The sequence below is a fragment of the Lycorma delicatula genome, chromosome 2, assembly GCF_047948215.1.
Source record: "Lycorma delicatula isolate Av1 chromosome 2, ASM4794821v1, whole genome shotgun sequence".
NCBI lineage: Eukaryota > Metazoa > Arthropoda > Insecta > Hemiptera > Fulgoridae > Lycorma > Lycorma delicatula.
Genome location: NC_134456.1, coordinates 159,495,194 through 159,508,098, shown reverse-complemented (window position 1 = coordinate 159,508,098; position 12,905 = coordinate 159,495,194). Strand labels below are relative to the sequence as shown.

Sequence of the window (12,905 nt, the reverse complement as noted above, 5' to 3'; positions counted from 1 at the left end):
GTTATGCTCATTTTAATCCTACCAGATAAGTATAGACTGGAAGGTATATAAAATCTGAATGGAATTGCATTTTTAAAATTCATTTTTATTGTTTGAGAAGAGTCTTCTTTCAAACAAACTATTACTGAACTTTTTTTAACTCCTATTATCAAATCTTTGTACATAATTTTTCTGACTGACAGTTTTCTGAATATTCATTTAACATGTATTTAAATATCTGCATAAATATTTGTAGAAATGTCTGCAAAGTTGTTATTTTATTCTGCATCAATTTTGTTTATTTTCATTTAGTTATATTATTGTTTATGAATTTGTAATTTAGTATTCTAGCAATATATAATAATTATTATCAATAATAAATAAAGTAAAAGTATTATCACTTATTGTTTATTTTTCTTTTAAAAATGCTCACATTAACACTTTTACAATGCATACCACTTCATCAGGTGTATTAACTTAAGAATTTAAAAAAGGGAATTTCTTCTTAGATTGTTAAAATTAAGTCATTATTGTTTTAGTCAAATTTTAAACTTAAGTTTAATACATCTGATGAAATGGTGTGCATTGTGCAAATGTTAATGTGAACATTTAAAAAAAAAGAAAAGTAAACATGAAGTGATATTATTTTTACTTTATTTATTATTGATAATGGTTAAATTATTATTTCATAAATTACTATTTTTATTTACAGAGTAATTCAAAATGATAGAATCAATCTCGTAACTATGTATTCCAAATTAAGAACTAATGAAAAATGTGAAGTAAATTACATCTGATATTACTCACAACAAAGTTTACAGAAACAATTCATAAATGTTCAATTGGCCCCCTCTAGCTGCACGGCACACATTTAAGCGATAGCTGAACTCATCCCATATGCAGGGGAAGTATATGCTGTGTTACTAAGTTTACCACAGTTGAGATACGGTTCTGCAGAATGGCTAGATTTGTTTGTAGAAGTGGTATGTAAATTGCATCTTTCACAAATCTCTCACAAAATAAGTCACAAGCATGAGACCAGGTAATCATGAAGACCAGAACAGAAGAGCCAGATCTTCATTCCTGATGTGTCCTATCCATTCAGAGATTCAGTCAGGTAGCGTCGAACATTTAGCCGTCAGTGGGGTAGAGCTCTGTCCTGTTGAAAAATGAAGTCTTGTGAATCTTCATTTACTTGAGGGAAAAGCTAATTTTCTAGCATGTTCTGGTACGTTATCCCAGTAACCATGTCTTCAGCAAAAAAGAATGGTCTGTAAACAAAGGTTTATGGACCATTCATTTTGCAATTGATGTTTGTTTTTTGCAGTTGGGTGCAAAACTTGTTAACCTTGTGGGAGTCTCTCTCATGCTGCAGTGTGTCGTGGGAATTTTGTAGACCCCAAATGTGAACATTGGGTCTATCCATTTTTCCACTGACAAGGAACATTGCTTCATCACTAAAAATTAAAGGAAGAAGAAAAGTGTCATCCTCCAAGTTTTCAAGCATTCGATCACAAAATTCAACATGCTTTGATTTATCATCTTTACAGAGAGCCTGTGAAAGTTGTAGGTGATATAGCTTGAAAAGTAAACATCTCAAAACATGCCAGACAGTTGATTGAGTATTCCAAGTTCTCTGCTTGCTCTGTGGGTTGACTTTCTTCAATTCACCTCACGTTCTCCTCTGCCACACATAGTCGGCCCATGCTCTTGCCTTTACAGAGACACCCTGTTTGTTCAAACTGATGAAATCAATGACATTTGCTCTTCCTTGTTGGAGGGTCAATATTAAATCAGAGAAATGCATACTGCACTGCAGTTCTTTGAGATTTGCCATACTCAACAACACAGAAAACCTTGTGTTACACTGTAGCCATATTACTCACAACTGATGGTGATGGAAGCCCCCAGTGATCGTTTACGCAACTATTTTTGCTGTAGTAACATTATTTAAAACTTTCAAACCTACTCTCTCAACTGCTACATAGATCAGTCAGATACAATGTATAGTTCAGGAAATACAGTTAGTAAATTTAGAATTGCTTTGTATTAATATGAACTACAACTGCTTCACTTTTATATTCATTCATTTTATAACTTATAATGTTGCTGTGATCAAGGTTTACCAGAGTTTTCCTTGATGAAGTTACACATGGTATCACACCTACAACTTGTTATAAATTACATAAACAGTATGTATAAAATGGGATGATAATACATTCTGATCTGCATGAAGCATTTATTTTTTCATGATAAATGAACATGTATGTTTAGTTATTTTTATATTTTTCACATTATATGACAATTGGCAGGAATTTTCAGTTTCTTTTACTATTTTATTAACACAATATGTAATTATTATCAGCTTTGTATTAAAGTTACCTTCTATTAATTGATTTTTTAAACACCGTAACTTCTATTATAATTAAAAAAGGTACACAATTTTTCATTGAATGAGTGCTTATTGTAGTTAGATTAAAAAAAGAAGAAATTACAACTAAATTTAAAATGAAATAATTTTGTAAAAAAAACCATGCTAAAAAACCCCTTAAAACCATAAAATACATTTAAAAACAAAAATCATGTTATTTAAGTTTTTCAAAAAAAGACATGATGTTTGCATCCTACTTTGATATCAAAATTTAAACCTCCAGAACTTGAGAAAAACTACATAATATGTTATAATATGAACTAATTTCTTTGCCATATAGATTTAAGATTGTTATTGTTATTTTATATTAGATATACTGAATAGGTTTTTTCACTGTATGAAACTTATATACTTGTTCAGTTTCATTACATAATTTAGAAAATACATGTAGTCATTTGCAAAATGTGAATCATATTTATTAAGAAGATTGGAAATAAAATAAAAAATAGTTTTATCTGAAGATTTTGAGGTTGGTTTTCATACAGGATTGGATAAAATTAACTTTGTCAATGTAGATATTGTATAGTAGATATAGCTATTGTGGTGATACCCCAAATTAATAACCCCAAATAGAGACAATCCTTCAGCAGGTTAATCATCCTGTTTCCTTTACCCTCTCCCTTTTAACATTCACCCCTTCCCATGGATCAATAACATCGGATTAGGATAGTTCTGCCCTGGCTTCATCTGTGACAAATCCTTCTAGTACTTAGTAGGACTGTGACTTCTTTTAGTGTAACTCAGTGGGGGAGATATACGGGAGAATATGGAGACTTGATTACTTCCCAGAGAATGCTCAAAAACCAAACTTATTGTAGGGGTGCTAATGGGTAAAGCCTCGCTAAAACTGAAAACCTAATCAAATAAATCTTACATACCAAGCTGAGACTAACTAATGTGCCCATTTTCTTTAGAAGTATCTGTTGTTTAATTTTAAGGGATTGAATAAATTCTGTTCCAGTGCCTTGCAATGAAAAACTTTACCTGTTTCTATCGATTATTATTTAATATATAAATAAATGTGTAATTAATAATTTTTAAAGACTGAAACTAATTATTTTTTAATTACAATGAAAAAGCAATATCATTAAAAAGAAAATTTAAAAAATATAGATCTCAGCGTTTTTAACAAAATAATACGTCTTTTAAAATTAAAGAAAGTGACCAAGATCCGCATGTACATAATATATGCCATTTACAAAACATTTGTGTTATTGGTCTGTTTCTACAGTGAACTTTTAGGCTTAGACTTAAGAATTTGATATACTTTTAGAACCAGTTGCCCTTCATGCCAACAACATGTAACAAACTCCCTAATTTCATGTCATTTAAATATACAATCTGTTTAATTATCCATATATCTTCTTTTTTTTTAAGTTAAGTTTTTTGTTTTTAAGTTATTTAGATTGCTTCAGGCACGTATTTCACATGCCCTTTGCACTGCGCCCTACCAGCATACTATGAGGATCTCCCACACCATCATCAGATTTACCCAGACTCAATTGCATTTGCAAGTGTGTGAACCTAGGCTTCCTAGGTGCAGGAGCTGTCTCCCTTTTCTCTATTGCGATGTCATGATTCACATCCTTTTTTTATATTCTTTTTATTTAGTCTGTGCTCCTCAAGACCAAGTTTACAATTACGCTGACCTGGAGAAGTGTCCTTTTAATCTAAGGAGGCCTCCCCACCTATCGGCTGAACGTCCGGTATGGCAGGTCGCAGCCCCCCTAGTTGGATCATTTTTGTTATACATTATTAATACCAAACAGATTCTGCTTTGCTTTTAACCCTCAAAATTGTGTTGAATAAGTTAGCAACTTCCCTCCAGTTCTCTCTACTTCCTAACATTTGGTCCACAGTGGTTTCCGGCATGATTTATACTGTGAGTCTTCTCATGTGTTCTTCCCATCTTGTGCAGGAGTAAAGTGTATGTTCTACACTATCTATTTCACTGCAATATCTCCATACAGCCGAGTTTCTTCTATTAAACCTCAGCAGATATTCATTAAAGTTGCCATGTCCAGTTAATGCTTGGATGAGGCGGTAATCCAGCTCCCCATGTCAACATTCAACCCAGTGGTTGATATTTGGGATCAGGTGGTGAGTCCAGTATCCTTTCTCACTTGTATCCCAGTGAGCTTGCCAGGTAGTCGTAATTTTTCTTCTGGTCTCTTTTTTAGAATTCCCTTCATAGCAGAGCTTTCTCTCTTCTGCCATCAGATCTATTGGTGGAACACTTGCTACGACACAAATTGTGTCATAGGAGGCAGTCCTATATGCACAAGTCACATGTAGGAGCAGCCTCCTACGAACCGCCTCAAATCTAAGTCTATATTTGCTCGTGTCCATAGCTATAACCCAGACAAGTGATGCGTATAGTAGACTGATGTGACTGCCGCTGCAATCACTTTTCTCCTACATGCACTAGGACCAACTGTGTTCAACATGAGTCTGGAAACTTATATCAGTAGTTTCTCTGACTTCTTCCTCGTTTCCAGGATATGTCCCAAATGTTACGGGCCTTATCCATCCAGACATCTAAGAGTTTGTCGATTTGTTTTAATACAGCGCCGTTGAGAAGAATACAAAACTTCATGCAGTCTTCTCCTTCCCCAGAAAATCAGGGCCTCGGATTTTGCTGGCGATAATCTCAGCCCCCTTGAGGACATCCACTCATAGATGATTGATAACACCTCGTTTCCTTTGTCTTCAACTTCCTGTTCATCTCTTCCTTTGATGAGAAGGTCCAAGTCATCGGCGAAGCCTATAACATCCACCCCCTCTGGATACTGCTGACGAAGGATATCATTGTAGGCAATATTCTAGAGGAGGGGTCTCAGGACTGAGCTCTGGGGAATCCTCGCCAGCATATCGAATGAATATTCACCACTGTCGGTAATTGTGGTGATCTTCCTGGACTGCAGGTAGCACTTGATGATGTTCCGGAACTGCATATCAAGTCCCAAGTCTTCCAGCGTCTCCCCTACCACTCGCCATGGAAGGCTGTTGAAAGCATTGGTGACGTCTAAACTGATGATTACAGGAATTTGACGTGATCTCCACGTTCCCGAGGCGGCTTAATCCGCGAAGCGAATAACCTCTAATGCTGCGTCCACTGCGGACTTTCCCTTCCTAAAACCAAATTGCTTAGGAGAAAGCCCGCCTCGTCTTTCAACTTGATCGATGAGTCGGCCCTCCACAATTCGTTCATACACCTTGGCCAGGGTGTTTAGTAAACAAATTGATCTATAAGCTTCTGCGTCGTCTATTTCTCTTCTAGGCTTAGGTAGAAGTACTAGTTTACCAGCTCGCCAATAGCCAGGGAACAAACTGCGCGTGAATGCATGATTAAAGCACCCAATAACTGTTTCCGAATATTCGTGTATGATTAATCTAGCGACCTTGCCCGGGACCCCGTCAGGATCTGGGCTCTTCTTGAGTTAAGCCGAATGGCAGCCATGTTCTTGTAGCATGTCATCACGTTACAAGAGCCTCAAGGGTCCTCAAGCGGTGGCAATTCCCACTCTGTGACGCGGAGGCGTTGAAATAGGTTGATAATAATTTCTTCTATTCTATCGGCCGGCACAACTGCTAGCCTCCTACCTAGCTTTTTAGATACAACTTGTAAGCTTGGCCCTATGGATCCTCTTGTAGTTCTTGGAGGAGCCGACCCCAAGCTAGTCGTTTTTATCTCTTTTTTAATCTTAACTTGGCGGCCTTCCAGTTTTTTCTTAACTCATCAGAATTGGCCCTCCCTCTTGCCAGGCTAGATATCTTCTATTTGCCCTAAGTACTTCGGCTCTTAAGTTCCCTATGGCCTGTGTCCACCAATAGACATGTTGATTGGTCCTCCTTCTCAATGGGAATCTCGTTACAGGCAGTAGTCACCGAGACTGTTAGTTCCTCTTGACTCCTTGGTGGATCGTGATGGTATTCTTCCACTAGTCGTTCCTTCAACTCCAGAAGGCTTATTTGATCAACATGCCATGTGTGTGATGCCTGGATGAGCCTCATTCCGCCGATCTTAACCCAAACACCTCTGTGGTCATTTCCCAGTTCCTCAGACATAACCACATAGTATAGTACCTGAGGTGCAAGGACCTCTGCCGCGTAAACATGGTCCAACACCGCAATCCCCGACCCAATCGCCAGAAGGTGGGAGTGCCATCGTTCAAGCGACAAGGCGAAGCGCGGATGTTAAATTGGCCTTGCACCTCCCCTCTGGTCGGTGACATCCCCCAAACTTCTATCACTTTAGCATTGAAATCATCTAGTAGAAGGACAGGGAAATCAGTACTTCTGATGTCGTCTGCCAAATCGTCGAGAAACTCGTTAAATTCGCTCCATGTGGAATTGGGGGATATATAGCAACAATAAGCATATATCCCGCCAATTCTGACCCTGACGTAGCCATTTCCTTGTTTGCAACTCGTGAAGGAAAACCTTCCAGATAGGTCCCTGACCGCCGTATCCTCGTGTGAGTCAGTAACCCATTCATTGTTCCTCACCCTAGCACGCCGTTGGGTTCAGAGAGGAAGAGTAGATCTGCCTCTTTGGCTGTGACCGTTTTCTAACAGAGATCGTGCACGAGGCCACTTTTGTTTTCACTGATATACAAAATTTTCATTTAATTGGTTTGGTTTGCATGCAGGCTTCGAACCTGTGTCCTAACTATCAGCACATGGCGCATTTCATCTCGTCAGAAGAGTTTCGTCTGTGGTGGCCGTGTCCGCCACAATTGAAACATGCCTGTCGCCGATCAAGTCCTTTGCATGACTTTGCAATATGGCCCCTTTCCCAGCATCGGAAGCATCGGGCTTATCTTCTCTGGGAAAAACTCTACAGGATTGCCATCCCACGCATATTCTGCCTTTTTTGACCAGAAAGTCGGTCATTCTTTTCGGGAGGATCACTGTGGCGTTTTAGGTTTATCTAAAGGCAGGTCCGAGTGACGTGACCTGTATGTTAACCTGTTTCTCCGGATGCAGGGATGCCGTTAACGCCTCAAGCAACTCGCTTTTAACAACTTCGTTGTCTAGATGTTTAATGTGAATCGCAGTTGGTTTTTCCAATTTACCCCCAGCAGTAATCTGAGCACCCTTGACGCTCTGATGAATACGTTCTGAGAGAGCCTTAGCCTCTTCCGTTCCTTTTTTAATTTTTAATTCCAGGCTCTCACCCCTATTTTTTCTGGCAGCAATAACTGTACCTGCTGCTGTATCCCCCATACCGGCTTTTACTTCCCGAAGAAGCTGCGCATAAGTCAGCTCTTCCTGCTTGATAAACATCGTCTTTGTTGGCGTAGTCTCTGTTTTTAGTGCGATTTTACCATCTCTGGATCTATGTTCCTTAAATTGATAAAGAAATTTTTTTTGCCATCACGTCTACTCTGGTATTCCTAACTTGTTGCACGTCTTGTTTAAAATTGCACCCAAGCAAATTGGTAGATGAATTCTCAATTATGCGAGTACTTCAATAAGGTGTTTTGTAATAACATTTTCCTTCAGTGGGGAATCTATGATCAATATGAACGTTCTGCAGTTATGACGTCCCTCCTGGGTCGTGTCAAGTATTTCTGCTTGTGCGGCATCCCGTAAGACACATCCTGGCGTTAGTTCTCCACTACTGAGCATCCTGCTCATTCTTGGTGCCATGTCGCAAACTCGTTTAGCAAAGATGTCTTTATTGTCACTTTGTAAATCGAGAATCATGGCTGTTTCTCGGTCGGTATTCGCTTTTGGAATCCGAAGCTAGTTTCGACATGACAAAAGAATTCCTCTGGCCATCTTGACGAGATAAGCGCTGAGATGTCTTCATCTATCACATCTGATGTCAATTTGTTTTCTATATCGTCTAGAGGTAAAGTGGTAACTTTATGCGTATAAGTTTGAGTTCCAGAGTCATGTTTGCTGAGTATCGATTTTAAATCTCCTTGGTAATCAACGTAATTAGTCTGCGAATCTGAGTCCTTGGTCTCAGGTTTCTGTGACAAAGATGATAGTGCAGATTTGTACTTCGGCATTTCTTTAACTAAGTCAGTTATTTCACTGCCCATTTGTTTCCTTTATTTTTATTTTTGTTTTTTCCCCCTTTTGGTATTTTTGTCTACATTTCTATGTAGCGCCTTTGAGAGATCTTCTAAATCAGTGATGAGGTTCAACAGTTCACATTCCATCTTGCTCCTCTCTATGTTGGAATGGCTCACATCCTCTCTGGATCTTCTTGATTTTTTTCTCGGGTACCGCTTTTTTGTTAGTAGGAACCTTCTGTAGATAGCAGTCTTTTCTTATCTCAGGTATCAGTGGACTTGTGCTTAGTCCCTTTACTTCTTCCTCCTTTCTTCTCTTTGTTTGGTGGTTTTTTGGAATGGACCACCAACCATCATATTTTTTTTAAAAGTTAACACATCTATAAATGTCCCATGAGTATTGGTGAAAGAGGTGACCACCCTGGCAGAGCGCACGCGTACTGGGGCTAGGGCTAAATACAACTGGGTGTGCCCTGGTTCTCAGAGGGCATCGTTTGAGACTCAATTACGTAGAGCCATCCACCCATCAACACGATAGCTTCCACCTTAGGTTACGGTTGCGGAGCAGAAGGTGCCGCAAGATCACGGAGTGTATTGTGTCTAAAGGAAGGGTACGTGTGATACTCATGTAATGTTGCCAGTTTATGATGTGTCTGTATTGTGTCCAGCAGCCCAATGTGTAGTGGAAAAAAGCTGCAGGGGCTCGAGCCGTGGGGATGCCACTCCCCAGAGCCTCAGAGGAGTTATCCATACATCTGCTCATGTCAAATGTCACTTTACTTCAAGGATGAATTTGTGTAGCTGTTTACAGAACTTAAGTATTTGCATTGACTTGAGTATTTGCATTGTATTTGCATTTGAAGTAACTTATTTTGTATATCTAATACAATTATTCAAATCTGTTATATTTGAGAATCTATTAGAATAATATTGACAGTTGATATTTTAGGGATAACCAGTAATGTTATTTGTCAGTCAGTTAGCACCAATTATTTAGTAAATATTTACATAGCAACGCAATAGTGTTGCCTATAATATATGTCTGTTATGTGTAGTCAATCAACACATGGTTTGTATTGTTAGTATGGGATTGGTTACCAAAACACATAAGTAAAATGTTTAATTATTTCTTTCAACTGATTTCAGTATGGTAATCTGTTATATATAGAAAAATTTGAGTTTTAATTTATCTTATGACATCATGATTTAAAAAAAAAAATCAATTTATTACTACTCGTGTTCTGTAAAATCTTTACAAGTATTTTTTTTAAATATATTTATAACGTTTTTGGAAATGTTACAAACTGTTCATAACCCATTAATCAAATTGTTATTACAATTTATATATTACAGATGCAATAAATAAAATATGATATTCTCTCTCCTCTTCTGTTCTTAAATAAAGCTGTGACAATAATTCATAATAATGATGTTACTTTGTAGTTTGTGTAACAATGTGTTTATAATCTCTCATCTATCTCAAGCATGAAAATTGGGAACTATATTTCTAATTTATTAGAGTTGTATTAAAAAATTTCTAAGCATAATGAGAACTATTATGTATGAAATTTCAGTTTCAGGGAGCTTATTGGAGTAAAAAAAAAGTTATGTTATAATATTGGGGTTCATATTAAACTGACCGTTTGACCTTATTGAGGTTATCAAATTATTAAAATAAGAATAAACTGCAGGGGAAAAATACAAATAAAATAAGAAAGTAACAACAGTTATTTTATTCTTGTTTTTATTACAATAAAAAAAAAAACATAAATATAAACATTACACTACTATTTACACACACACAATGTATTCTATAAAAAAAAATAATTATTTGCAAAATTTAATCAATTGTATATTTAATAATAAATGAATATTTCATATAAAATATTTTTTAGTTAAACTTATTATTGTATACTATTAGGAAGTTAACATTGAAGATTTTTTTAGTTTGCCAATCTTTGTGAATTTTTGGGTTTACCTCTTTAATTTAGTAGAATTTTATTTTACATATAAATGTTTTACAAAACTGGGTTCTGTTTATTACTGCTATTCCTCATTATTTCTATTCTTCATTATTAAGTGGTAAAGAATGTTAAGTTTGACAACAATAACTATTTAAAGTTAATAATTGTATTCACCTTCATAAAAAGAACATAATAGCTCTGCTGTGACTACATTCCTTCTGATGGTGAGAATAACTTCATTTTTATCCCTGCCAACCATGATAGTACTATGGTACAATCACATATAATTTACATTATTACAGGTAAAAATATATTACACTTTATCAGTTACAAAGTTTTTTTAATGATACTGCATTAAAAAATGTTTCATATTGTTTTTATCCTTATCACTAAAAAACAGTTCTCTTTTCTGTACAAATTACGGTTTTTATTAATACCTCATTGAGTACTTCTGCATAGGAAAATGAATATATCAGTTAGAGGCAAATAAATCTTAGCTGTCTGAGGAAGTACAAAACATAATAAAATTATTATTTTTATAAAATGATTCTTATTTTTAAGTTTCTTAAATTTGTTTTTCTTATTCACAGTTATGTTTGAATCTGTTTCATCAAAACTAGGGTGTTTTTTTTTACATTTGGGAATTAAAATCAGCTTATATTACAAGAAATTTATTGCACTTTATTACATTGTAAGCACAGATTAATTTTGGAAAGTATGTTTATGATATTGTCTGTTCTCCTTTATCGGTTAATGGCACTGGTGAAATGCTTGGTTGTAGTATTGCTCTAATTTCTTCTATTGGTTTTATTAATGCTATTAATACATGATCATCTCGTCTCTGCAAAAAAATAATGCAATATATATTATTAATATTACTAGTGTTAATGTAAATTAATTATTTAGAAAATAAATTAGGTTAAATTATACATGTTGTTTTCTTTGTAATTCCATTATTACAATAAAATATTAATTTAAGAAATTTTAATCAAACATGAATGTCTTTAGTTAATAATTAATTATTTTTTCTTACGTGTAGAAATATTTTGTCTGTCTAGAATTTGAATAGGAATATAACCCTGAGTGGATAATCATAATTATTGTTATAATGTATGATTGTTCTAATATTCTGACTTTATTTAATTACGGTTTATAGGCAACTACACCTTGTTTATTTAATGGGTATAACTTAAGCTCATCACTTCCTGGATTGGTAGGTTAGGATGTGTTGTTCAATAAAATCATATCATAATCTCCATTATATATATTTATAATATATATGTTGTCTGGAGATTCTATTTCCACATTGTAGCTGTACAGGAAGCCCACCCCATAGTTGAAAAGCTTATTGGGTAATGAAGCCAGACCTTCTAATCTCTATTAATACTTATAAACATATCTAAACATAAATTCAAAATGAGAAGATAAATTGACCAAAATGCAAAGATGAATTTGTGAAGAGAGAAGGAAAACCAATTTATGAAGTGTTCAAATTTTTTAGACTGAAGAAATTGGTTAGTGAACTAATGTTACTTAAATAAAGTAAAGGGTGAAATCTGGAAGGGAGAATAAATATTAGAACACAATAAATGAGGAAGTATAATGTAATTTGAATTTTGGAACTAAAGCATTAGCATTTACCAGAAAGAATTGTATTAATTCTAATGAAAAACTGTAAAGAAAGCTTTGGGAAAGGATCTATTAAAATTTTTCAATGATCTGAAAAGCTCTGAAAAAATTTCAAGTTCTTGAATCTTCATACAATTTTTTTTTTTTAAATTTATTACTCACTTTCTAGTTACTTTATAATAAAGAGGATGGGGAAAAAGAACCTATAACAAAGAGGAAGAGAATAACAAACAATCTTACTTATTAGCCATTTATTTGAAAATTGGGAGCAATGCTATAAGCAAATTTTCTTATTATATTAATGTATAATTTGATTTTTCAATTAATATAACTAACGAGTTATCAAATATGTTAATGTGCTTTGTAATTTAACAGTGTATTTAGTCCTTTCTTTAAGTTCTTTATTATTATTTTTAATTTTGTCTATGTTTTTTTCTTTAATTTGAGAAAAATATAAAAATAAAACAAAGAAAATGGAAAAAATAAAAATTCTAATAAAGTGAACAAAGAAATTGTAATTATAAAACTAAAGTGTAATATTTAAAGTTAAATGTTTTAAAATGTTGGCAGTATATATAAAAATGTTGTATTGTAGTCAAACTGATTTATAAGCCAACTTAATTATAACATCAAACAAAAGGCTTAAAAAAATTATACAAATGGTATCATCATCATCATTTATCTTTATATTTTCTATTAATTTTACGTATAATGGCTCAGCATATTTGATAAAATACTAAGAATTTTAAAGAAACAGATTTCATCACATTTTACATCATGTTTGTCTATTATTACATTTGCAAAATACATTTCTTGGCTACTTATATTAGAAGAAAAAGGAATATTTTATATTGAGCTTCAGGGTATTTCTTAA

General features: G+C 34.6%; 1 protein-coding gene across 1 annotated transcript in view; it reads right to left on the bottom strand.

Annotated features, from left to right (window-relative positions):
* Window positions 1-10,148: 10,148 nt before the first annotated feature.
* LOC142319367 (actin-binding Rho-activating protein-like) overlaps window positions 10,149-12,905 on the bottom strand; it is a 30,981-nt gene continuing 28,224 nt past the window's right edge. Inside the window, exon 4 of the mRNA XM_075356579.1 lies at window positions 10,149-11,243. Within this exon, the coding sequence (XP_075212694.1) occupies window positions 11,124-11,243 (120 nt within the window). The 3' untranslated portion in view covers window positions 10,149-11,123. The remainder of the gene's footprint in view (window positions 11,244-12,905) is intronic.